At 44.4% G+C, this 27,483-nt stretch overlaps 1 protein-coding gene across 2 annotated transcripts in view; it reads right to left on the reverse strand.

Moving 5' to 3' along the window:
• fggy (FGGY carbohydrate kinase domain containing) overlaps positions 1-27,483 on the reverse strand; it is a 521,756-nt gene that overhangs the window by 196,813 nt on the left and 297,460 nt on the right. For both annotated transcript variants that reach the window (XM_070886941.1, XM_070886940.1), the window contains exon 8: positions 15,685-15,788. In XM_070886941.1, the coding sequence (XP_070743042.1) occupies positions 15,685-15,788 (104 nt within the window). The remainder of the gene's footprint in view (positions 1-15,684; positions 15,789-27,483) is intronic.

Below are 27,483 nucleotides of genomic sequence, written 5' to 3' on the forward strand. Positions count from 1 at the left end.
GACAGAAGCGATATTCCCCTGTAGTTGCCATAGTCTGCTTTGTTGCCCTTGTTCTTGTAGAGGGAAACTATCATAGCGTCACGGAAGTCCTGTGGCATGTCTTCATCTTCCCAGATGCTAGTTATTATGTCATGAAAGGCCTTGAGAGTTGCTGGGCCTACTGCCTTGTAGATTTCCAGTACTCATCTAGTTGATGGCTTTCTTTACTTCGTCCATGCTGGGAGGAAGATCAAGATCTTCTTTGATAGGTTGCCGGGGTATGGAGTCAAGTGCTTCTTCGTTCACTGTTGAAGGTCGATTAAGAAGATGACTGAAGTGTTCTCTCCACCTCTCAGTTATGCCAGTCCTGTCTTTGATCAAAGTGCTGCTATCTGCTGAAAGAAGTGGAATAGTGCTGGGTTTTGATGGTCCATAGACTGACTTGATGGCGCTGAAGAACATCTTTGTATTGGGAGTTTCAGCTTAGTGTTCCACTTCCTCTGCTTTCGTCTGCCACCATTTATCTTGCATCTGCCGAAGGTTTCTTTGTGCTTTGCTCTGCATGTGTCTGTACGGTCCCTCTTGGAAATTGAGAAAGTGTCATTTTGCCATTCTAGGTATGCTTTTTTCTTTTCATCCAGCGTCTTGCAGATCTCAACGTTGTTTTCATCGAACCAGTCTTGGTGTACCTTCTTTTTAAGTCCAAGAGTTGTCTTTGCTGAGTCTGTCACCACCTGTTTGAGCTTTGTCCACTTTTGTGTGGTGTTGCCGATGAGCGGTCCGTGAGACATTAGCCTGTTATCGAGGTCATCCTGGAACTGCTCACGATAGCATTGATGTTTCAGCCTAGCTGTGTTAAAGGCACTCCTTGCTTTGCTAGACAGTTACTAACCCACATATTCTCAATCAGCAACATTCACATCCAGTAAAGCACTTTCCAATCTGTGCTCTGTTTCCATTCTATCATTTAGCTGTATTTCCTAATGCCTTTTTTCCTCTGTGAAGGATTTACTTTCTTTTATAATTTCCCTAGTTTAATTTGCACCCTGGTTATATGCTTTATGTGGCATGTGCAGAACAATTATTGTTAATTGGTAACTGGTTTCAAAGTGGAAGGCCATTGGAAACACAAATTACCCCATTATCAGAACCCTTACGCCATGAAATAGCAGCCCTAACTTTCTGCGGCGAGTTTAATTTGTTTTTGCAGCACAAATGCAACAATTTCTTGGCATTCATGGAGAGGTTGATGGTAGGCTCTGGTTTTTGTGAGTCTTACGGAGGAGCGGTGCAAATCGTCCAGCAATTTGTGGCAATTCGCAACACACTATCTCTTCCTTGCCACATTTTGCTGGATTTTCTACGTATTAATAGCGTGCACTGTAAACTCAACGTTATTTCTGCAGCAAATTCTGTGCCAATATGCTTAGTTATGTCAAGACCAGCAAAGGACCGAGTGTATTCACTGCAGTTCTATTACTTACAAAAAGATAAAGAAGAAAGAGACTCTCTTACTCAAAAAAACTAATAATTTGGTTTTCAACATTCAGTCGGATCATCTTCCATTATTAGCAATGTTAAACAACTAAGCTTTTTGACTTTCTCTGTGATTTAAAAAAAAAATCCCATCCATATGTAAAAAAGATGGGCATAGTAGTTACAGATAAACATTAAGATCCTGGCTTTGGGTCAGTGCTTGTTTCAATTTCAGCATTACAGGAACTAGATTTCCTGGAAATATAGACAATGTCCAGTTACTCTAATGAAATAGATAGAAACATAGGGCCCAAGTTTCGGCCTCAGATGCTCCTGATTTTTTGGAGCAACTGGTGTAGAACGGAGTATCTTAGAAATTCAAATTCTCGGGATTTAGTTTGCTCCAGTTCGAGTCAGTTAGAACAGTTTCACTTTGGAACAGAATTTTTTTTTCAAAAGTTGGGCGTGTCCGGCCACTTACGCCTGTTTTCAAAGTTTCGGCAATGAAAACTTACTCCAAACTAACTTAGAATGGAGTAAGTGAAGATTTTTGTATGCTCGAAAAAACCTTGTCAAAATATGAAGGAGTTTAGTTTCCTCAGTAGTGCAGTACTCTGCACCAAAGCAAGCCATTTATAAACAGATTAACAGCTGTCCTAAACTAGTGCACAAAGGACATTTGTGTGTTGCACAATGAAAGGAAATGATAGCTCACTAGGCTTGAGGAAGTACAGTGCACATCCACCAGAATGATACCGGGGCTTAAATGGTTCGGAACATAAGGAACAAAAGGTTAAATTATGAGGATCGGTTACATAAGCTTGGGTTGTATTCCCTTTAGTTTAGAAGTTTGTGGGGGTGACCTAATTGAGGGGGCTGAAATTTCACCCCGCTGGAAATGCGGCACACTTACCGCGTTTAAGCTGTTTTCACCGCCGCGGTGGATGTGGTGATCTCTTGCGCGAAATTCCGCTCCTTGGCTTTTTTTTTGAGCAGCCCGGAAGTTGGTCATTATGGGGGCGGAAGTGCGGCCGAGAGCGGAAGTTCACACACTAGAGGGGCGGAAGTTGGGGGTGGACAGAGTGTCAGTCATCAGCTGGCGTGTCACCACGTCCCTCCCCTTCACTTAAAAGGGGAGAGCTGCTGCGAGCTCTGCGATTCTTTTAGTTAGGTCCAATGGGCCAACAGGGAGGGTTTCCGCCAGACCAGCGGCCTGGCACCCAAGAGGAGGTTGCAGGCTGCCTGTTGGTGGCCCGGCCGAACCTGGGGCCATAATTGTCAGGCAGACCTGGCAGTCAGCCAACAAAAAAAACTAAGATGACGGCCGCGGCAGTGTGCTCTCCCCTTTAATGGTGGTCGCACCGCCATTTTGAGCACACTCCAAGCACGGTGCACCGACAGGAAAAGCTGCCAGCGGCACTGAGTGACAGCAGCAACATTTTCTTGGCGGAATTTCGCATTTGGGGGTGGAACATCGGTGGTGCGCACTCTGATGATGCACTTAGGACGGATTGGCAGCAGCGGGGCGGAGATGGGGGGGCGCAAGTCACGGGTGGGAACCGCAGGATCGCAATTTTCAAAATGGCGCCCATTCTACGAAAAATCGACGGCCATTCCACTCCGCAGCGTGGCCGCCGATTTCCAGCGGTAACAGGCCTTAAGGGAAGGGGCATTTTCAGCCCCGAGGTGTTTGAATTTATAAAAGGATTTGATAGGATAGATACAAAGGAGCTATTTTCTCTGGTGGGGGAAATCCAGAACAAGGGACCACAATCTTAAAATTAGAATTAAGCCATTTCGGAGTGAAATCAGGAAGCAGCTTTTAGAAACATAGAAACATAGAAAATAGGTGCAGGAGCAGGCCATTCAGCCCTTCTAGCCTGCACCGCCATTCAATGAGTTCATGGCTGAACATGAAACTTCAGTACCCACTTCCTGCTTTCACGCCATACCCCTTGATCCCCCGAGTAGTAAGGACTTCATCTAACTCCCTTTTGAATATATTTAGTGAATTGGCCTCAACTACTTCCTGTGGTAGAGAATTCCACAGGTTCACCACTCTCTGGGTGAAGAAGTTTCTCCTCATCTCGGTCCTAAATGGCTTACCCCTTATCCTTAGACTGTGACCCCTGGTTCTGGACTTCCCCAACATTGGGAACATTCTTCCTGCATCCAACCTGTCCAAACCTGTCAGAATTTTAAACGTTTCTATGAGGTCCCCTCTCACTCTTCTGAACTCCAGTGAATACAAGCCCAGTTGATCCAGTCTTTCTTGATAGGTCAGTCCCACCATCCCGGGAATCAGTCTGGTGAATCTTCGCTGCACTCCCTCAATAGCAAGAATGTCCTTCCTCAAGTTAGGAGACCAAAACTGTACACAATACTCCAGGTGTGGCCTCACCAAGGCCCTGTACAACTGTAGCAACACCTCCCTGCCCCTGTACTCAAATCCCCTCGCTATGAAGGCCAACATGCCATTTGCTTTCTTAACCGCCTGCTGTACCTGCATGCCAACCTTCAATGACTGATGTACCATGACACCCAGGTTTCGTTGCACCTTCCCTTTTCCTAATCTGTCACCATTCAGATAATAGTCTGTCTCTCTGTTTTTACCACCAAAGTGGATAACCTCACATTTATCCACATTATACTTCATCTGCCACGCATTTGCCCACTCACCTAACCTATCCAAGTCACTCTGTAGCCTCATAGCATCCTCCTCGCAGCTCACACTGCCACCCAACTTAGTGTCATCCGCAAATTTGGAGATACTACATTTAATCCCCTCGTCTAAATCATTAATGTACAATATAAACAGCTGGGGCCCCAGCACAGAACCCTGCGGTACCCCACTAGTCACTGCCTGCCATTCCGAAAAGTACCCATTTACTCCTACTCTTTGCTTCCTGTCTGACAACCAGTTCTCAATCCACGTCAGCACACTACCCCCAATCCCATGTGCTTTAACTTTGCACATTAATCTCCTGTGTGGGACCTTGTCGAAAGCCTTCTGAAAGTCCAAATATACCACATCAACTGGTTCTCCTTCGTCCACTTTACTGGAAACATCCTCAAAAAATTCCAGAAGATTTGTCAAGCATGATCTCCCTTTCACAAATCCATGCTGACTTGGACCTATCATGTCACCATTTTCCAAATGCGCTGCTATGACATCCTTAATAATTGATTCCATCATTTTACCCACTACTGAGGTCAGGCTGACCGGTCTATAATTCCCTGCTTTCTCTCTCCCTCCTTTTTTAAAAAGTGGGGTTACATTGGCTACCCTCCACTCGATAGGAACTGATCCAGAGTCAATGGAATGTTGGAAAATGACGGTCAATGCATCCGCTATTTCCAAGGCCACCTCCTTAAGTACTCTGGGATGCAGTCCATCAGGCCCTGGGGATTTATCGGCCTTCAATCCCATCAATTTCCCCAACACAATTTCCCGACTAATAAAGATTTCCCTCAGTTCCTCCTCCTTAATAGACCCTCTGACCACTTTTATATCCGGAAGGTTGTTTGTGTCCTCCTTAGTGAATACTGAACCAAAGTACTTGTTCAATTGGTCTGCCATTTCTTTGTTCCCCGTTATGACTTCCCCTGATTCTGACTGCAGGGGACCTACGTTTGTCTTAACTAACCTTTTTCTCTTTACATACCTATAGAAACTTTTGCAATCCGCCTTAATGTTCCCTGCAAGCTTCTTCTCGTACTCCATTTTCCCTGCCCTAATCAAACCCTTTGTCCTCCTCTGCTGAGTTCTAAATTTTTCCCAGTCCCCAGGTTCGCTGCTATTTCTGGCCAATTTGTATGCCATTTCCTTGGCTTTAATACTATCCCTGATTTCCCTTGATAGCCACGGTTGAGCCACCTTCCCTTTTTTATTTTTACGCCAGACAGGAATGTACAATTGTTGTAATTCATCCATGCGGTCATTTCACACAGAGTAATGGGAATATGGAACTCTCTTCCCCCAAAAGACTGAGGATGCTGGGCCAATTGAAATTTCAAGACTGAGATCGATAGATTTTAATTAGGTAAGGGCATCAAGGAATATGGATCAAAGGCAGATAAATGGAGGTGAGGTACAAATTACCATGATCTAATTGAATTGTGGAACAGGCTCGAGGGGCTGAATAGCCAGTTAGAGCCCTGAGGCAAACCTTAAGTATAGTTGCACAACATTGTTCTTTCTGTGACCTTTGTTACATTTACAACAAACTAATAAATACCAATTTAAAGGGAGCATAGGACTAACTGCTCTCCCAGTGTTAATACTGGGGCCTCAATGCACCCCAGCCAAAGCAACTGCCTCACTCAAAGCAGAATCATTGCTAGTGAGCGGGCCACTCTATTTTGTTTCTTCAAACAACTGCAGGTGGATCTGAGCTGTCAAATGGCAACTGTTTAGACACTCAGTTCATCTTTTTATAGGCCAGCACATCCTTTACACTGGATAAAATGCTTCCTGGATCATCCACAGCATTCATAAATTGATTGCTGGCCATGGAGTCAGGGAGCAGGCAGAGCGCAGAGGCAGCACTGGGGAGAGCCGAACATAGCAGTAGTCTGTGAGTTAAAATCAGCTGATCTGGATTTGCCACATTCGGGGCAGTCGTAGTGACTGATGGGATGGTTCTTCAGAACTTGAAAAATTTAAAACTGCTCTAGAGTTTCACACAAGTTAGCACTTCTGAACAAACCATTCAAACACCACAGAGATTGCAACCTTACACAGCCAAGCCCACCATTTTGATTGTGATAGCACAAGTGTAGCAATTTGTATAAACTCATCAAGAATGACATGCTGCTGGCTGACACACATGTTTGGAACCATCATATCATTGCCAGTTTGTGTACAGCAGTGGTTCTCAAACTGTGAGAGGGAGAAATAAGCCTCATGCATGTATATCTCTTTGCAAAAGCTCATTTTAAGAAGGGATTTCGCTGCTGGTGATGAGTTAGCCTGGGAACTTGATGGATAGGACTGTCAGTGGAGGCTTGAACTGATTACATTTTTAAATGTTCACTTAATAAAAGTGATTTCAGATTTTACACCAGATTATTACTGCCATTTTGTGTGAGTGGTTCTATGCTATGATTTCAATCTGCTACTATTACTTCAGTTTTGAGAAGATACATTCAATTCTAACACTTCATCATCACTTTTGCTAGTCTCCCCTTTGCTTTTCTTTTCCTCCTTTATTCTGCTTCGCTCTCCTCCTTTCTACTTCACATCCTCTTTGTTCATTTATCTCTCTTTTAAACATGCACAGATACACAACATGCGAGAAGGCACCAAATTTATGGTCAGGTATTTCCCCTTGGGGACTAAAGATCAGAAGCACTATTATACTGGGCTTTAGCACAGCAGCAATACCGAGTGCCTCAGATTTTCCATTTCAGCAGATGTTGATTTACAGAACGGGGACCATTACAAAAGGAAGGAAAGAAGGAAACACTTTGAAGAGGGACGCGTACATTTAAAGAAAAGGAAAACGCAGTAACAGCCTAATGGCATAGTGTTAGCGGACTGTGGTGCTATAGCAGGGAGTGTTTGACTCAAATCATGTGGTGGTTATATTACACCCCCACCCCATTGCTGGGTAGGTTTTATATACAAAGCTGTGATAACCAAAAGAACACTAGTAATTGTTGTGACTCTCGTACAGCTCACTGTTGAAAGGGGCTGTGACTTGCAGTACTTAGATTACAAGCGACCTCAGAGGCAACAATTCAGTCATGCATGCATCACAACTGATAGTGTAGTGACACTACATCACTACATTGGCATTCCCTGACATTTGAAGGTAAGGAGCATAGATGAGGCAGAGTATAGTTTCACTTTGGGCCCACACAGACACATTATATTGACATCGGAGATGCATCAGTTCAAAACCCACAGCTTCAGAGTTGAGCTTCTACACAGTATGACTTTAGACCTCAGGGCTTGCACTGCAACATAAATGGTAACCATCCTAATCAGAGTGTGACATTCAAACATTCTCGCCCACACTTACATCTTACACTTTTAACCTTTCATCCATTATTGAACATAAGTTTCAATGATGATCTGGGACCTGATGAATCAATCCACAAAATGCATAAAGAAAATTAAGTGGCCAAAAGTATGGTCTGTAATTTGCTATCAGTGGCGATGTGATGATGATTGCTGCTGACCTCGAAGAAAGTTGCCCACAGAGATCTTGTGATCTTGGTGATGAAAACTTCAGGTTTTTCGACGTGTATTTGATTGTAGTGCCGTCAATAGGGGATTCCTAGCGCAATATGATCAAGCTGTCTAAACAGCCAATCACATTGAAGAATTATCACAGACAGCAAACCAAGAAGTGAAAAGCACAGATTAGCTGCACTTTTTAAAAATGTTACAGAGTATGAAATAAAGATTGGGGCATACACATGGGGTTAAAGTAGAAGCTGAAATATCATGAATAAACTTTAATAATTAAAAAAAAATCTTTTTATCATAATGCAGAAATTTGACACTCTAGAAATATACAATTTAGATTTTCAGAGCCAGAACGGTTGTTGAGCAGTCTATATGCTGTTAAAACTCCAATTACACCTATTCCAACAAGGTTTAACACTTAATGGGGTATTTAACAGCGATATTAGCATGGAAAAACTCAAGTTTTCAATTGTTCCATTGATTTCACTGATCGCTTGCTATGGAGGGGGGGGGGGGCGGTGTGGTGGGGAGCGATGTGTACACAGTGCAACATGGATTCATGAAGGGGAAATCATGTTTAACTAATTTACTGGAATTCTTTGAGGATATAACGAGCATGGTGGATAGAGGTGTACCGATGGATGTGGTGTATTTAGATTTCCAAAAGGCGTTCAATAAGGTGCCACATAAAAGGTTACTGCAGAAGATAAAGGTATGCGGAGTCAGAGGAAATGTATTAGCATGGATCGAGAATTGGCTGGCTAACAGAAAGCAGAGAGTCGGGATAAATGGGCCCTTTTCGGGTTGGAAATCGGTGGTTAGTGGTGTGCCACAGGGATCGGTGCTGGGACCACAACTGTTTACAATATACATAGATGACCTGGAAGAGGGGACAGAGTGTAGTGTAACAAAATTTGCAGATGACACAAAGATTAGTGGGAAAGCGGGTTGTGGAGAGGACACAGAGAGGCTGCAAAGAGATTTAGATAGGTTAAGCGAATGGGCTAAGGTTTGGCAGATGGAATACAATGTCGGAAAATGTGAGGTCATCCACCTTGGAAAAAAAAACAGTAAAAGGGAATATTATTTGAATGGGGAGAAATTACAACATGCTGTGGTGCAGAGGGACCTGGGGGTCCTTGTGCATGAATCCCAAAAAGTTAGTTTGCAGGTGCAGCAGGTAATCAGGAAGGCAAATGGAATGTTGGCCTTCATTGCGAAAGGGATGGAGTACAAAAGCAGGGAAGTCCTGCTGCAACTGTACAGGGTATTGGTGAGGCCGCACCTGGAGTACTGCATGCAGTTTTGGTCACCTTATTTAAGGAAGGATATAATAGCTTTGGAGGGGGTACAGAGGCGATTCACTAGGCTGATTCCGGAGATGAGGTGTTACCTTATAATGATAGATTGCGTAGACTGGGTCTTTACTCGTTGGAGTTCAGAAGGATGAGGGGTGATCTTATAGAAACATTTAAAATAATGAAAGGGATAGACAAGATAGAGGCAGAGAGGTTGTTTCCACTGGTCGGGGAGACTAGAACTAGGGGGCACAGCCTCAAAATAAGGGGAGCCAATTTAAAACCGAGTTGAGAAGGAATTTCTTCTCCCAGAGGGTTGTGAATCTGTGGAATTCTCTGCCCAAGGAAGCAGTTGAGGCTAGCTCATTGAATGTATTCAAATCATAGATAGATAGATTTTTAACCAATAAGGGAATTAAGGGTTATGGAGAGAGGGCGGGTAAGTGGAGCTGAGTCCACGGCCAGATCAGCCATGATCTTGTTGATTGGTGCTGCAGGCTCGAGGGGCTAGATGGCCTACTCCTGTTCCTAATTCTTATGTTCTTATGTTCTTATGTGGCGGAGCAGTGAATGGCTGTCTTTATCCACTGCAAAATCCGGGCCATTATTGACAAACTGTGCGTTTTGAATCTTGAGGCAAATCATCATTTGTAAAACTGCAATTTAATTTTATTTCCATGTTATGGGTCACTTTTAGTTCAACCCCCTTTTCAGGCCTATGATGTTGCAGCTAACACAGGTTGTAGGCTGAACTGTATTGGTATGGCTTTAGTATTAAACATTTCACCCTGGGACTGAATCCATGTTGCTTTCAGAAAGTCGAGGGTTAATGCTAGCAGAAAGTGCAATTCTATGTGCCACAACAGATATTAGGGGTGATTTTGACTTTGGGTGATAGTGTAAAGTGAGTGATATCGAATTAGCTTTCCATTATACATCTCTCCCGATTTTCAGTTCTATTGCATAAATTGAGCGAAAATTGACTGCCGCTTTTGCCTACATTACTACAGTGACTACACTTGAAAGGTACTTCATTGGTTGTGAAGTGCTTTGGCACCTCCTGAGGATCGTATATACATGCAAGTTCTTTCTTTCTTTTGACATCCAGAGTCAACATCAAGCTGTGTTATGATTTCGCAGAGTATTCTAGTGTATCACGTTTGGAGGCCACGCTGTAATAGAAATTAGGTGGCCCACCTGCTTCCAGAGATAAGGAACAATACCTCACAAAGGGATTTAGTTGCCTGCTTCCAGAAGCAAAACTGTGCACTGGCAAAATTAAATGGCTGATGGAGATGGTGTCAGTTTACACAACCGTTATTTTATTGTGCCTGTCAGTAGCATTGCAATTTTAACACTGCTGGCTAGAATCAATTTTCCCCCAAGAGAGCGCAGTTGTTTTAACGTCACAAGTGACCAACTATCGTATACAGTTGTTCAAATGTTGCTTTGGATTTATTAACATTTTCCAGGGTGTAAACCAGATAAATTCTGTACACAGGAAACCACATCTTATTCTGCAGCCACTTTCACTAAAAGCAGTTCTACAGTATAAATGGGTGTAAGTATGTAGATGCAGCAGCATGTAACAATCACTGCCATGGTCAGATACTCTGGATATGGTCATCATATATAAAACTGCTGAGTTTCCCCAACAATCCATCACATACATGGTATCAGTGAGTCATACCCTAAACAAAAAGCACTGAGAAATACTTGAGCACATAAATTTACTGAGCTCTAAAATGACAGTAAATCTAAAGATCTCCTCATTTCATTAGTAAAATCCTGTGACCAGTGCTCCTCAATTGTTGCCCTATCATCTTTCGAATCCCTAATATTTCAGTCAGTACACAGTTTTATTTGCATTACCACAATAAAGTGAGTCAATCAATTCATGCAGAGAGCAGCTCCTGTAGATAATCTGTAGATCATCTTACAAAGGTGTTATTGTTGGTGATGCATTAGGGCTAGGTACACCTGAAGCTGATCAAAAGCAGTTTAAATATCAGCTTGATCAGACAGGCCTCTTACTGCAGTAAATTAATTCCAAACAGCTTTAGGGCACTTTGAAACAAAACATGACCACCTTGAATTGCTGGGTTTTGCAAACCTGAATGTGTTACAGAAATGCAACAGATCTCACTTAAAATATGTACCACAATCAAGAACATTTTGACAATTAATAGAATTTAATAAGCATAAATAATGGTCCACAGGCTATTGTCAAAATAGTGGTGAAGCTAATGCCGCTCACTTATTTATGTGCAAAGTGTACAGCAACTTCAGGCAAGCACAGATGTGAGATTAAATTTGAAAATCTGAAAGTTGCTTTCCAAATGCGACGTTCTACCTTTAGTTTGTGAAAATGCCACTTCGCTGTCTGACTTACCATTTAAAGGCATTGAACGCCATCAAGTTCCTATACTGCATGATCGATACGAACTAAAATCACCTCAGAAAGTGAGGGCTTGTCCACTTCAGTCTAAGTATCCTTTTTAACAGCATGAACAGACTTAATTACTGCCAAACAACCTCTCTGCCAGTAAGAATTATCTATTACAAGTATGGTGTCGCATTCCTCCAGCTTTTAATTGCTGTTGGTAATTTTTTTTTAAGATAAAATACATTTTTTTCACTCTCTTTTTTTCCTTTCTGTACCTGATTTGACATTTAATTCACTATTCTAACTTACACTTCCTGGTTTTGACTCTGTGCTGGTCATTTCACAATACTTCAATTTGATTGGTTAAGGAGATACACAGTTGCTTTACTTGTTCACACAAATCCCAGATGCCCTGTAAGAGGGCACTGCACCTTTTGGCTGACAAGTAAACATAGAAACATAGAAAATAGGTGCAGGAGTAGGCTATTTGGCCCTTCGAGTCTGCACCACCATTCAATATGATCATGGCTGATCATGCAACTTCAGTACTGCTTTCCTGCTTTCTCTCCATACCCCTTGATCCCTTTAGCCGTAAGGGCCATATCTAACTCCCCTTTGAATATATCTAACAAACTGGCCTCAAAAACTTTCTGTGGTAGAGAATTCCACTGGTTCACAATTCTCTGAGTGAAGAAGTTTCTCCTCATCTCGGTCCTAAATGGCTTACCCCTTATCCTTTGACTGTGACCCCTGGTTCTGGACTTCCCGAACATCGGGAACATTCTTCCTGCATCTAACCTGTCCAATCCCATCAAAATTGTATATGTTTCCATGAGATCCCCTCTCATTCTTCTAAATTCCAGTGAATATAAGCCTAGTCAATACATTACCCCCAATACCATGTGCTTTAATTTTGCACACTAATCTCTTGTGTGGGACCTTGTCAAAAGCCTTTTGAAAGTCCAAATACACCACATCCACTGGTTCTCCGTTGTTCACTCTACTAGTTACATCCTCAAAAAATTGTAGAAGATTTATCAAGCATGATTTCCCTTTCATAAACCATGCTGACTTGGACCGATCCTGTCACTGCTTTCCAAATGCACTGCTATTACATCTTTAATAATTGATTCCAACATTTTCCCCACTACTGATGTCAGGCTAACCGGTCTTTATTTGTCAGTCCTGCCATCCCGGGAATCAGTCTGGTGAACCTTCGCTGTACTCCCTCAATAGCAAGAATGTCCTTCCTCAGATTAGGAGACCAAAACTGAACACAATATTCAAGGTGTGGCCTCACCAAGGCCCTGTACAACTGCAGTAAGATTTCCCTGCTCCTGTACTCAAATCCTCGAGCTATGAAGGCCAACATGCCATTTGCCTTCTTCACCGCCTGCTGTACCTGCATGCCTACTTTCAATGACCGATGTACCATGACACCCAGGTCTCGTTGCACCTCCCCTTTTACTAATCTGTCAATATTCTGCCTTCCTGTTTTTGCCACCAAAGTGGATAACCTCACATTTATCTACATTATACTGCATCTGCCATGCATTTGCCCACTCACCTAACCTATCCAAGTCACCCTGCAGCCTTTTAGCATCCTCCTCACAGCTCACACTGCCACCCAGCTTAGTGTCATCTGCAAACTTGGAGCTATTACACTCAATTCCTTTGTCTAAATCATTAATGTATATTGTAAATAGCTGGGGTCCCAGCACTGAACCCTGCGGTACCCCACTAGTCACTGCTTGCTATTCTGAAAAGGACCCGTTTATTCCTACTCTTTGCTTTCTATCTACCAACCAGTTCTCTATCACGTCAATACATTACCCCCAATACCATGTGCTTTAATTTTGCACACTAATCTCTTGTGTGGGACCTTGTCAAAAGCCTTTTGAAAGTCCAAATACACCACATCCACTGGTTCTCCGTTGTTCACTCTACTAGTTACATCCTCAAAAAATTGTAGAAGATTTATCAAGCATGATTTCCCTTTCATAAACCATGCTGACTTGGACCGATCCTGTCACTGCTTTCCAAATGCACTGCTATTACATCTTTAATAATTGATTCCAACATTTTCCCCACTACTGATGTCAGGCTAACCGGTCTATAATTCCCTGTTTTCTCTCTCCCTCCTTTTTTAAAAAGTGGTGTTACATTAGCTACCCTCTAATCCATAGGAACTGATCCAGAGTCTGTAGAATGTTGGAAAATGACTACCAATGCATCCACTATTTCTAGGAGCAAAGAGCATTCGTAATAAGGTGGATGAATTAACTGCGTAGATAGCTGTTAATGGATATGATGTCATTGGGATTACGGAGACATGGCTCCAGGGTGACCAAGACTGGGAACTCAACATCCAGGGGTATTCAATATTCAAGAAGGATAGACAGAAAGGAAAAGGAGGTGGGGTAGCGTTGCTGGTTAAAGAGGAAATTAACGCAATGGTAAGGAAGGACATTAGCTTGGATGGCGTGGAATCTGTATGGGTAGAGCTACGGAACACCAAAGGGCAGAAAACGCTAGTGGGAGTTGTGTACAGACCACCAAACAGTAGTAGTGAGGTTGGGGATGGCATCAAACAGGAAATTAGGGATGCATGCAGCAATTATCATGGATGACTTTAATCTACATATAGATTGGGCTAACCAAACTGGTAGCAATACGGTGGAGGAGGATTTTCTGGAGTGTATAAGGGATGGTTTTCTGGACCAATATGTCGAGGAACCAACTAGAGAACTGGCCATCCTCGACTGGGTGTTGTGTAATGAGGTCCCTTGGGGAAGAGTGACCATAATGTGGTAGAATTTTTCATTAAGATGGAGAGTGGCACAGTTAATTCAGAGACTAGGTTCCTGAACTTAAAGAAAGGTAACTTCAATGGTATGATAAGTGAATTGACTAGGATAGACTGGCGAATGATATTTAAAGGGTTGACGGTGGATAGGCAATGGCAAACATTTAAAGATCACATGGATGAACTTCAACAATTGTACATCCCTGTCTGGTGTAAAAATGAAATGGGGAAGGTGGCTTAACCGTGGCTAACAAGGGAAATTAGGGGTAGTGTGAAATCCAAGGAAGAGGCATATAAATTGGCCAGAAAAAGCAGCAAACCTGAGGACTTGGAGAAATTTAGAATTCAGCAGAGGAGGACAAAGGGTTTAATTAAGAGGGGGAAAATAGAATATGAGAGTAAGCTTGCAGGGAACATAAAAACTGACTGCAAAAGCTTCTATAGATATGTGAAGAGAAAAAGATTAGTGAAGGCAAATGTAGGTCCCTTGCAGTCAGAATTAGGTGAATTTATAATGAGGAACAAAGAAATGGCAGACCAATTGCCAGTGTAAAAGCTCACGGAAAGTCTATGGGCAAGTGTAACAAACATACACAGCCGCCCGGATTTTGCGGTCAGCGGCGACGGAACGGCGCACACCGTCACCTCACTGACAGCTGCCCACAAAGTTTGCATGGGCTTTTGAGTGTAGACTTGCCCAGATCTAGTGTCTGACTCTTCACGGCATCCTCTACAGGGCATCTGTGGCATTTGTGAAAGCCCAGTCTGTGAAGGGTGATGTGTCTCTGACAGGAACTTCTGGATTTCTGGGTTTAACTGCACATGTGCAAATGCTGTCCTATTTTTTCCATAATATTGGTAAGCACTGTTAGCCTCACCATTACTCTCCATGCAAGATCTGGGCCAACATAGCTGCGATAGACAAAATGTTAATGGGTAACAATGCACTATTTTCAACTCTTGGGCAATCAGTAATACCATGAAAAATACCTTTGGCAATGCTGCAATTTGCCACCATTAGTTTGCAATCCTTTCTGCAGCAGCAGTAGAAGGAAGCTACCCTCTGGGTGTTTGGAACAGCAGTGGCAGCAACCTGATAAATATGGGCACACTGTGAATTGACCTAACGTACAAATGTCCTCCATACCACAGAAGACATATATACATCCACTTAGGGATTGAGTTTATTTGCACCTAATTTTTTTAATAAAATACTGAGAGCCCGGTTTAAGGAACACAAGGGAGGCCTATCATCAACATTATTCATTTAACAAAACACATATTAGAGAAAACATGATTATTCTCTGGTTTTTACAAAAAAATAATTTATTTGTTAACCTGATGATTTTTGCTTGAGGTTCGATGCTAAATTATTTGAGTGATACACTGTTGCACAAACACTCTTATCCTGTTTTAGTGGTCACATATGGTTAATTGTTAGTTGTGATCAAAAGACTTGAATAATTCATAAAATTTGTGAGTTACGATGTTGCATTTGTACCAAAATTGGCGACCAGTTTGAAACATTGTTGAAAGTCCTTACCCCCATGTGACAGGAGGATGTTCCACAGATGAGAGCAAGCCTCGATGTAATTGGCTTGGTCTCACAAGGCAAGTTGCAACCTCTGACATCTACCCCAATCACACCTAGGGAAACAAAATACCTTTTTTGAGAAAGAGACAATCATTTTTAATTATTCAAACTCCGCTGAAACTCACTTTGGGTAACTTATAACCTTTAATATCTTGTACCAGTTTTCCTGAGTCACAGTGCAGAAGAGCAGTACACCACAAATGGATTTTCGGCTTTTGGATTTTTTTTGCGAAAACAGTAGCAATACGTGAAACTTACCGTTTTCGCTGCGCTACTGTTTTTAGGCCGAGCTTTCAGGTTTTACGGGGTAAGGGCGGCGTTGCACGAACATTCGTGGCGCAAACTGCGAGTTTTAGCAACTTTAGTCCGGGGCTGGGAGCGCTGCGAGAGAGGCCTTGGGGGGGAGGGGTGGGGGGGGGGGGGATTCTAAAAAACATTCAAAAAATATTTACAAGACATTTATCTATCGAATCGCTAAAAAGAAATTACAAAATGAAAAATTAACTTACCTTTTTTGCAGGTTATCATAAATACCACTGATGGCAGGGCTGCACCGACAGGTTTGACCTGTCGGTATTCTGGGCATGGTGTGCGGGTCGGGAGAAAGCCGAAAATCCGACGGTAGCGCAATCCTCGGCGTTGTACGTCAATGCACCTCTCCTCGGCTTTATGTCCCATCGCCGCTGCAAACAATGAGCCGAGGATCCCGCTCGGGCTTTGCCGCGGAGGATCAATCACGGCAAAAACCCAGTCGCAAACTTCTCAAAAATCTGGCCCAAGAGGTGAACACTAGTGCCACAACTAACTTGTGTCCACATGGTGTCAACATTAAAATGGAATCTCATTATTGGAGCTACGATTTTGTACGGGTATCTCAGAATGTGTTTCTATTGAGCATTTTCAGTTGAGTTGGCTCCAAGGTGAAACTTGTATGTCGAGGGTTCTAACCTAGTTCTCTATCATTAAAGCAGGCATGATATAAACACTTTACTGCCACTGTCAGATGTAGCATTTGTAATTTTTTCGGCATCTCTGTTTAATTACTGTCATGATGTATCGAATAAAATAATTTTTTGAGTTAAAACTGTCACAAGCTTTCTTTGCCAATGCAACTCCCAAGCGTTTAGAAATGACTGAGATACCACAAAGGCCTAAAGTCTGCTGCCCTTAATTCCCATGGGTCATTTCATTCAAATTATTGGATAATTCAAATTTTTCAGCAATAAATTTCCACTTTACCTTCCTTAATTCAAATTTCAATTATCAGGAATAGTCTTCGCCTTTTGAGCCTGATGATGCAACATGATGCAACAAAAGCCTACACGAACCTCACTGCCTGCAGAATCTAAGTAATGTCATACAGTGAAGACCTATATGGAATAATAGGCCTTCAGATCTGCGAGATTCTCAGCAACAGTCAAAAATCCTTGATCTTGATCTTGGCTGGGAGCAGATGGGTTCTGGAAATGGGTAATTATTTTTCACTATTCCCAGTGAATGTCTACTCATCAACATTTGATTCTCCAATGAGAAAATTAAGCATTCCAAGACATCATCCTTGTAGTAACACACTCCTTTATATATAAGTTGGGTGGGTAAAGGTATTAGCACTGTAGTCTCCTGTACAATTTGCAATGAGCTGGGAGGCATGTAGAGAGCATTGGTATAGGCAGTCCAGTCTGTGTAATGAGCTGGGAGACATGTAGAGGGTGTTTGGACAGGCAGCCCAGCATATCTGAAAGGATTCAAGTTCTGTTTTTCAGCTGAGACTGAAGCCATGCCTCCCTAAGCTTAAATTCAATAGAAGTATTCTTGGTGGGAATTGTTGAACACAATTCTGACTGTAATTCACAGCAGTCTGAGAGGTCTTGCCTCAGTAAAGGTGCAAGGGGCAATGGCCCTAAAAGCTGACAGAAATTTCACATTTAGAACAGGAATGAAGATATGTATAGCAGCATCTCTTGAATAATTCATTATGCAATACTTACATTTGCATATTATGACAATTTCTTATTTCTAACAAAATGCAGTTGTTAAAACATCAAACTACATTCTTCAACATTTGTGCTATTCTATGGATGAGAATCTTAAAAACTGAACCGCCCAGTTTAAATCTGAATGGTTAGTAATTACACAAGACATTATCTTTTTCTTCGGAGTCGAGGATTATTCTGTATCAAAAAAAGCAATGTGACTGAGCATTGTAGACTTGAGTAAGTGTGACCTTAGTCTCTTTATTCTGACTCCAGAGTGCTGGCACAGCATGGGAGACCTGCTTATATGTAGTGCTCCCAAGCGAAGCTGGGATCCCTTGGGACTCCAACAGATGCACCCTCTGGTGGCGGTAGAATGCTGGTTACAAGGTATTGCATATATAACATCATTCCCCGTCAAAGTCAATTGATCTGGGGCTGATCTGGGGCTTTCCGCTCCCTAGTCAATCGTCTCGGTACAAACACAGGTGCAGGTGAGCTGGTTGGGCCTTCGCTGGGCTGCTGCACAGCTGGCCTTGCTGGGCTGATGAGGATGATGGGTTCAGCTCCGTGGTCAACCGTGATGTCGGTTGCCACTTGTGTGTGTATCGGAGGGTCGAAGTTGGTGGTGTCCTCTTAAGGTTGCTCGTGGCTGTCTGTGAATCGCAGCTTGGTTTGGTCCAAATGCTTTCTGCAAGTTAGTCCATTTGCAAGTTTGACCTCAAAAACCCTACTCCCTTCTTTGGCTACGACAGTGCCAGCAAACCATTTGGGAGCATGCCCATAGTTGAGTACAAATATAGGGTCATTGACTTCAATATCGCATGACAAATTTGCGCGATCATGGTACATGCTTTGTTGATGCCGCCTGCCCTCGACATGATCATAGAGAGAGCCTTGTTTTGAGTGTCCTTTTCATGAGCAGTTTGGCAGGGGGAAGCCCAGTGAGCGAGTGGGGTCTTGTGCGGTAGCTGAGCAGGACTCGGGACAGGTGGGTCTGCAGGGAGCCTTCCGACATGCATTTCAAGCTTTGCTTGATGGTTTGGACTGCCCGTTCTGCCTGGCCGTTAGATGCGGGCTTGAACAGGGCAGATGTGACGTGCTTGGTCCCATTGCAGGTCATGAACTCCTTGAATTCAGCGCTGGTGAAGCACGGCCCATTGTTGCTGACAAGGACATCAGACAGGCCGTGCGTGGCAAACATGGCTCGTAGGCTTTCGATGGTGGCAGTGGACGTGCTTACAGACATTATTACACACTCAATCCATTTTGAATAAGCATCCACAACAACCAAAAACATTTTGCCGAGAAACGGGCCAGCGAAGTCATCGTAGATCCTAGACCACGGTTTGGAGGGCCATGACCACAAACTTAGCGGTGCCTCCCTGGGTGCATTGCTCAGTTGAGAGCAAGTGTTGCATTGACGCATGCAAGACTCCAAATCTGAGTCGATGCCGGGCCACCACACATGGGATCTGGCTATAGCTTTCATCATTACTATGTCTGAGTGGGTACTGTGTAGGTCGTGTATGAACGTTTCCCTGCCTTTTTTAGGCAAAACCACGCGATTACCCCACAAAAGACAGGCCGCCTGTATGGACATTTCGTCTTTGCGCTGCTGGAACAACTTGATCTCTTCATGCATCTCTGCTGGGATGCTGGATCAGCTCCCATGGAGGACACAGTTTTTTACAAGGGACAGTAAAGGATCCTGGCTGGTCCAGGTCCTGATTTGGTGGGCCGTAATGGGTGACTTTTCATTTTCAAATGCATCCATCACCAAGAGCAAGTCTGTGGGCTGTGCCATTTCCACCCTGGTGATGGGCAATGGCAGAAGACTGAGAGCATCAGCGCAGTTCTCTGTGCCTGGCCTGTGGCGAATTATATAGTTATATGCAGACAGCATGAGCGCCCATCTTTGGATGTGAGTAGAGGCATTGGTATTAATACCTTTGCTCTCTGAAAATAGCGATATGAGCAGCTTATGGTCAGTTTCTAACTCAAACTTAAGCCCAAACAGATACTGGTGCAATTTTTTTCACCCCGTAAACGCATGCCAGAGCTTCTTTTTCCTTCATGCTGTAGGCCCTTTCGGCCTTGGACAAACTCCTGGACGCATAAGCGACGGGTTGCAATGTTCCCGATTCGTTTGCTTGTTGTAACACACACCTGACCCCGTACGAAGACGCATCGCAAGCTAGCACTAAACGTTTACATGGGTTATACAGAACAAGCAATTTGTTGGAACATAACAGATTTCTGGCTTTCTCAAAAGCAGTCTCTTCTGATTTCCCCCATTCCCAGTCATCTCCTTTGCGACATATGTAGAGCTTCCAGCAAGGTGTTTAACCCAGATAGTAAATTACCAAAATAATTGAGGAGTCCCAGGAACGACTGCAGCTCTGTCATGTTCTGTGGTCACGGTGCGTTCTTGATGGCCTCCGTCTTGGCGTCGGTGGGTCTGATGCCGTCTGCGGCGATTCTTCTCCCTAAGAACTCAACCTCTGGCGCCAGGAAAACACACTTCGAGCGTTTCAACCTGAGTCCCACACGATCTAGCCGACTTAGAACCTCTTCCAGGTTCTGCAAGTGTTCGATGGTGTCCCAACCTGTGATCAATATGTCGTCCTGGTGAACCACGGTGCTCGGAACCGACTTTAGCAGACACTCCATGTTCCTTTGAAAAATAGCCGCGGCCGATCGAATCCCAAACGGGCATCTATTGTAGATGAACAGACCTTTGTGCATGTTGATGCAGGTGAGGCCTTTTGAAGATTCCGCCAGCTTCTGCGCCATGTAGGCTGAGGTCAGGTCCAACTTGGTGAACATCTTCCCTCCTGCCAGCATCGCAAATAGGTTGTCTGCCTTGGGTAGCGGGTACTGGTCCTGCAGCGAAAAATGGTTAATCGTTACTTTAGAGTCCCCACAAATTCTGACCGTGCCATCGCCCTTGAGAACCGGAACAATCGGACTGGCCCACGCGTTGAACTCAACCGGCACGATGATGCCCTCTCGTTGCAACCTGTCCAGCTCGATCTCCATTTTCTCTCGCATCATGTATGGCACCGCACGTGTACTGGGAACCAAGTGGATCTGCACCTTCGCCTCAGAGAAATTTCCGATGCCTGGCTCAAACAACGACGGGAACTTGCTCAAAACCTGGGCACATGAGGCATCGTCGATGGACGAAAGCGCTCGGATGTCGTCCCAGTTCCAGCGGATTTTTCCCAGTCAGCTTCTGCCAAGCAGTGTGGGGCCATATCCTGGTACAATCCATAGTGGAGGTTCATGCACCGCTCCATCATAGGAGACTTTAACTGTTGCACTTCCAATTACAGGGATCACCTTTTATGAATAGGGCTCAGCTTGGGCCTTTGTGCCTTGTTGCACCACAGTCTCGCGAAGGCCTTTTTGCTCATGATAGACTGACTCACACCCGTGTCCAATTCCATGGAGACTGGAATTCCCTTCAGTTCAACTTTTAACAAGATTGGTGGACATTTCATGGTGAAGGTGTGTACCCCGTACAGTTCTGCCTCCTCGGTTTGAGTCTCTAGTTCAGTTTGATCCACCATGGATCGGTCTTCCTCTGCAAGGTAGTGGTTTGCAGGGTTTGCAGCTCGTCTGCACATTCGATGGAGGTGTCCCATTGTTCCACAGCCTTTGCACGCATAGTGTTTGAAGCGGCATTGATGGGCTCGATGTTCACCTCCGCAGCGCCAACAAGGTATTAATTGCTTCGCATTCACATTTGATGGCGGACTCTGAGTCATCTGAGGTCATGCAGCTGCAGGTGTGTACGTTCTGCCATATGCATTCCTGCTTGAAAATGATGTTACTTTGTGTACAGTACTTGCCGATACATCTTTATGCTGCAAAATTTGTTTGGTGTTATTGCTGGTGGACATAAATGCCTGGGCTATCGTTATGGCTTTGCTCAGGTTCGGTGTTTCAACAGTCAATAGTTTGCGAAAGATAACCTCATGGCCAATGCCAAGCACAAAAAGTCTCTTAGCATTTGCTCCAGGAATCCACCGAATTCGCAATTTCCTGCAAGGTGCCTTAGTTCGGCGACATAGCTCGCCACTTCCTGGTCTTCAGACCGTTGACACGTATAGAATTGATACCATGCCATCAGGACGCTCTCTTTCGGATTTCGGTGCTCCCGGACCAGCGTACACAGTTCTTCATATGATTTGGTTGTTGGTTTCACCAGAGCAAGAACATTCTTCATGAGGCCATAGGTTGTTGCCCCGCAGACGGTAAGGAGAATTGTCCTTCGTTTGGCAGCATTCTCATTCCCTTCTAGCTCGTTGGCCATGAAGTATTTGTCGAGTCGCTCCACAAAGGTCTCCCAATAGTCATCTTCTGAGAATTTCTCCAGGATATCAACAGTTCTCTGCATTTTCATGTGATGGTTCGTTATCTATTACTCGCCGCCAGTTGTTATGTCTCAAATAAAGCAACGTGACTGAGTACTGTAGACTTGAGTAAGTGTGACCTTAGTCTCTTTATTCTGACTCCAGAGTGCTGGCACAACATGGGAGGCCTGGTTATATGCAGTTCTCCCAAGGGATGCTGCAATCAGATGCGCCCTGTGGTGGCGGTAGAATGCTAGTTACAAGGTGTTACATACATAACAAGGATGACTTGCTTCCACACTAAAAATGAGTTCTTAGGTGACTGAAGAGTCTAATGCAGGACCTACAGTCTCTGTCATAGGTGGGGCAGACGGTGGTTGAAGGAATGTGTGGGTGGGGTGCCTGAGTTGCCGTGCGCCCCTTCCACTGTCTATGCTTGGCGTCAGCTTGCTCCCGGCGAAGAGACTCGAGGTGTTTGGCGCCATCCCAGATGCTTTTCCTCCACTTTGAGCAGTCTTGAGCCAGGGAAACCCAGGTGTCAGTGGGGATGTTACATTTTTTCAAGAAGGCTTTGAGGGTGTCCTTGAAGTGTTTCCTCTGGACATCTGGAGCTCACTTGCCACGTTGAAGCTCGAGTAGAGCGTTTGTTTTCGGAGTCTCGTGTCATACATGTGGACGATGTGGCCCATGCAATGGAGCTGATCGAGCGTGGTCAATGCTTCGATGCTGGGGATGTTGGCCTGAGCGAGAAAACTGACGTTGGTACGCCTATCCTGCCAATGGATTTGCAGGATCTTGCGGAGGCAGCATTGGTGGCACTTCTCCAGTGTTTTGAGGTGCCTGCTGTACACAGTCCATATCTCTGAACCATATAGGAGGGCGGGTATCACTACTGCTCTGTAGACCATGAGCTTGTTGCTGGGTTTGAGGTCCTGGTCTTCAAACACTCTTTAACACAGGCGACTGAAGGCTGCACTGGCACACTGAAGGCTGTTTTTCTGTTAACAGGCTGTTGTCCTGTTTTTCTTTATGTCCGGATACCGGGATAGAAATTCACCTTGGTCAGTGGCAAAAAAGGGGTGGTATTGCATTGGCAGTCTGTTAAATCCCCCACCCAAATCCCCCCACAAAATAATCAATTATTTGTATTTAGTTAGGAAGACCAGGTGGAAAATACCCTTATTTTTTAACCACTCCACGCGCACAAAACCAAATGGCTGTTGAAATAGCCACTTAATGTTCCATTCGTAGAGAAAATTCTATGGAAAAGAATTCCGATGTTCTGCAGCAGAACGCAGGTGCATGACTAAATTTCGGGAATCTGAAAATTGCAGATGTATGCCTTGCCCACTTTTTTCAGCAGAGCTACACTTGGGCTGTTCTTACTCCTGTTGACTGAGAGCCTTTGTAAGCGTTCAAAAATTGCTAAGTGCACATGCTTGCAATTTTCCAGATTCTGACTGGGAAATCTGCAGGCAGTACTCTAGATAACCCTCAAAAAAGCACAGTAGATACTCTTTCTCGAATTTTGAGTTGTTCTTTCTTAAAGCTGTGTTTTGCTAGTTCAGGACTGTATTTTTTGTTTTACTTCTTGGATTCCTTGTTCCATTTTTTTGTTCCATTTTTGACTTTTTCTTTTGCATTTGTTTTACGAAATTTAAATGCTCATTTTAAGCAACCCAAAGAGTGAGGATTGCAATTCATCATCTGCCAAAGTGAGGTATGTTCAGCTCAGTTTACAGATGTGGATACAGGCAAGTGAGCACAGAGCATCTCTTGTATAGCCTGACCTGCCAGGCATGCCATGCCTTCATAGGTTGTCCTCTTCTTCCAAACAATTCCTACTGGAAAATACATTAGTGCCAGTAATGCTGTTGGACAGGTAAAAAATATATAAAAATTGGCATAAAGGTTCATGAGGGCATAAAAGGCATAGGAAAAATTATAAAATAAAAATGAAGAAAATTGGTTCACAAGTTGCTAAAATGCACTTACTTTTATATAACAATGCCCTTTCCATGACCTCCAAAATACTGATCACCGTCCAGCAATCCTGGACACCCATTTCAAATGTGCATTGTGCATTCTTTACACCCGGTACGTTGCAGGTCAGAACAGTGGTGTGCAGGAATAAAATGCCCACTGATGAATACTCAATCATCATCATCATAGGCAGTCCCTCGGAATCGAAGAAGATTTGCTTCCACTCTTAACATGAGTCCTTAGAAGGCTGAACAGTCCAATACGAGAGCCACAGTCCCTGTCACAGGTGGGACAGATATTCGTTGAGGGAAGGGGAGGGTGGGACAGATTTGCTGCACACTCTTTCCACTGCCTGCGTTTGATTTCTGCATGCTCTCGGCGATGATACTCGAGGTGCTTAGCGCCCTCCCGGATGCACTTCCTCCACTTAGGGCGGTCTTTGGCCAGGGACTCCCAGGTGTCGATGGGGATGTTGCACTTTATCAGGGAGGCTTTGAGGGTGTCCTTGTAATGTTTCCTCTGCCCACCCTTGGCTCGTTTGCCGTGAAGGAACTCCGAGTAGAGCGCTTACTTTGGGAGTCTCGTGTTTGGCATGTGGACAATGTGGCCTGCCCCAGCGGAACTGATCAAATGTGGTCAGTGCTTCAATGCTGGGGATGTTGGCCTGGTCGAGGACGCTAATGTTGGTGTGTCTATCCTTCCAGGGGATTTGTAGGATCTTGCGGAGACATAGTTGGTGGTATTTCTCCAGCGACTTGAGGTGCTACTGTACATGGTCCATATCTCTGAGCCAGGAGGGTGGGTATTACTACAGCGCTGTAGACAATGAGCTTGGTGGCAGATTTGAGGGCCTGATCTTCAAACACTCTTTTTCTCAGGCAGCTGAAGGCTGCACTGGCGCACTGGAGGCGGTGTTGGATCGCATCGTCAATGCCTGCTCTTGTTGATAGGAGGCTCCCGAGATATGGGAAATGGTCCATGTTGTCCAGGGCCGCGCTGTGGATCTTGATGACTGGGGGGCAGTGCTGTGCGGTAAGGACAGGCTGGTGGAGAACCTTTGTCTTACGGATGTAAAATGTAAGGCCCATGCTGGGAGTCCCTGGCCAAAGACCGCCCAAAGTGGAGGAAGTTCATCCGGGAGGGCGCTGAACACCTCGAGTCTCATCGTCGAGAGTGTGCAGAAATCAAACGCAGGCAGCGGAAAGAGCATGTGGCATGCTCCTCCTATGCCATGTGGGAAATCAGGGATACTTCCAATGTCCCTGACGACTATGTGTGCAGGAAGTGTATCCAGCTGCAGCTCCTGTTAGACCGCATGACGGCACTGGAGTTGCGGATGGATTCACTCTGGAGCATGCGCGATGCTGAGGATGTCGTGGATAGCACGTTCAGTGAGTTGGTCACACTGCAGCTAAAGGTTACAAAGGCAGATAGGGGATGGGTGACCATCAGGCAGAGCAGGAGTAGGAAGGCAGTGCAGGAGTCCCCTGTGGTCATCTCCTTCCAAAACAGATACACCGCTTTGGATATTGTTGGGGGAGATGGCTCACCAGGGGAAGGCAGCAACAGCCAAGTTCATGGCACCGTGGGTGGCTCTGCTGCACAGCAGGGCAGGAAATAGAGTGGGAGAGCTATAGTGGTAGGGAATTCTATTATAAGGGGGATAGATAGGCATTTCTGCGGTCGCAACCGAGACTCCAGGATGGTATGTTGCCACCCTGGTGCAAGGGTCAAGGAAGTCTCAGAGCGGCTGCAGGGGGAGGGGGAGGGTAAACAGCCAGTTGTCGTGGTGCATATAGGTACCAACGATATAGGTAAAAAATGGGATGAGGTCCTACAAGCTGAATTTAGGGAACTAGGAGTTAAATTAAAAAGTAGGAACTCAAAGGTAGTAATCTCAGGATTGCTACCAGTGCCATGTGCTAGTCAGAGTAGAAATAGCAGGATAGTTAAGATGAATATGTGGCTTGAGGAGTGGTGCAAAAGGGAAGGATTCAAATTCCTGGGACATTGGAACCAGTTCTAGGAGAGGTGGGACCAGTACAAAGCGGACGTCTGCACCTGGGCAGGACCAGAACAAATGTCCTAGGGGGAGTGTTTGCTAGTGCTGTTGGGGAGGGGTTAAATTAATATGGCAGGGGGATGGGAACCTATGCAGGGAGACAGAGGGAAAGAAAATGGGGGCAGAAGCAAAAGATAGAAAGGAGAATAGTAAAAGTGGAGGGCAGAGAAACCCAAGGCAAAAATCAAAAAGGGCCACCTTACAGCAAAATTCTAAAGGGACAAAGAATGTTAAAAAGACAAGCCTGAAGGCTCTGTGCCTTATTGCAAGGAGTATTCGTAATAAGGTGGATGAATTAACTGCGCAGGCAGCTGTTAACGATTATGATATAATTGGGATTACGGATACATGGCTCCAGGATGACCAAGGCTGGGAACTCAACATCCAGGGGTATTCAATATTCAGGAAGGATAGACAGAAAGGAAAAGGAGGTCGGGTAGCGCTGCTGTTTAAAGAGGAAATTGAAGAGGAAAAAAAGGACATTAGCTTGGATGATGTGGAATCTGTACGGGTAGAGCTGCGGAATACCAAAGGGCAGAAAACGCTAGTGGGAGTTGTGTACAGACCACCAAACAATAGTAGTGAGGTTGGGGATGGCATCAAACAAGAAATTAGGGATGCATGCAATAAAGGAACATCAGTTATCATGGGCGACTTTAATCTACATATAGATTGGGCTAACCAAGCTGGTCGCAATGCGGTGGAGGAGGATTTCCTGGAGTGTATTAGGGATGGCTTTCTAGACCAATATGTCGAGGAACCAACTAGAGAGCTGGCCAAGCTAGACTGGGTGTTGTGTAATGAGAGAGGACTAATTAGCAATCTTGTTGTGCGAGGCCCCCTGGGGAAGAGTGACCAGAATATCGTAGAATTCTTTATTAAGATGGAGAGTGACAGTGTTAATTCAGAGACTAGGGTCCTGAACTTAAGGAAAGGTAACTTCGATGGTATGAGACGTGAATTGGCTAGGATAGACTGGCAAATGATACTTACAGGGGTGACAGTGGAGAGGCAATGGCAGACATTTATAGATAGATTACATGGATGAACTTCAACAATTGTACAGCCCTGTCTGGAGTAAAAATAAAAAGGGGAAGGTAGCTCAACCGTGGTTAATAAGGGAAATTAGGGATAATGTTAAATCCAAGGAAGAGGCATATAAATTGGCCAGAAAAAGCAGCAAACCTGAGGACTGGGAGAAATTTAGAATTCAGCAGAGGAGGACAAAGGGTCTAATTAGGAGGGGGAAAATAAAGTATGAGAGGAAGCTTGCAGGGAACGTAAAAACTGACTGCAAAAGCTTCTATAGATATGTGAAGAGAAAAAGATTAGTGAAGACCAACCTAGCTCCTTTGCAGTCAGAATCAGG

Source organism: Pristiophorus japonicus, chromosome 8 (genome assembly GCF_044704955.1).
Source record: "Pristiophorus japonicus isolate sPriJap1 chromosome 8, sPriJap1.hap1, whole genome shotgun sequence".
Classification (NCBI taxonomy): Eukaryota; Metazoa; Chordata; class Chondrichthyes; family Pristiophoridae; genus Pristiophorus; species Pristiophorus japonicus.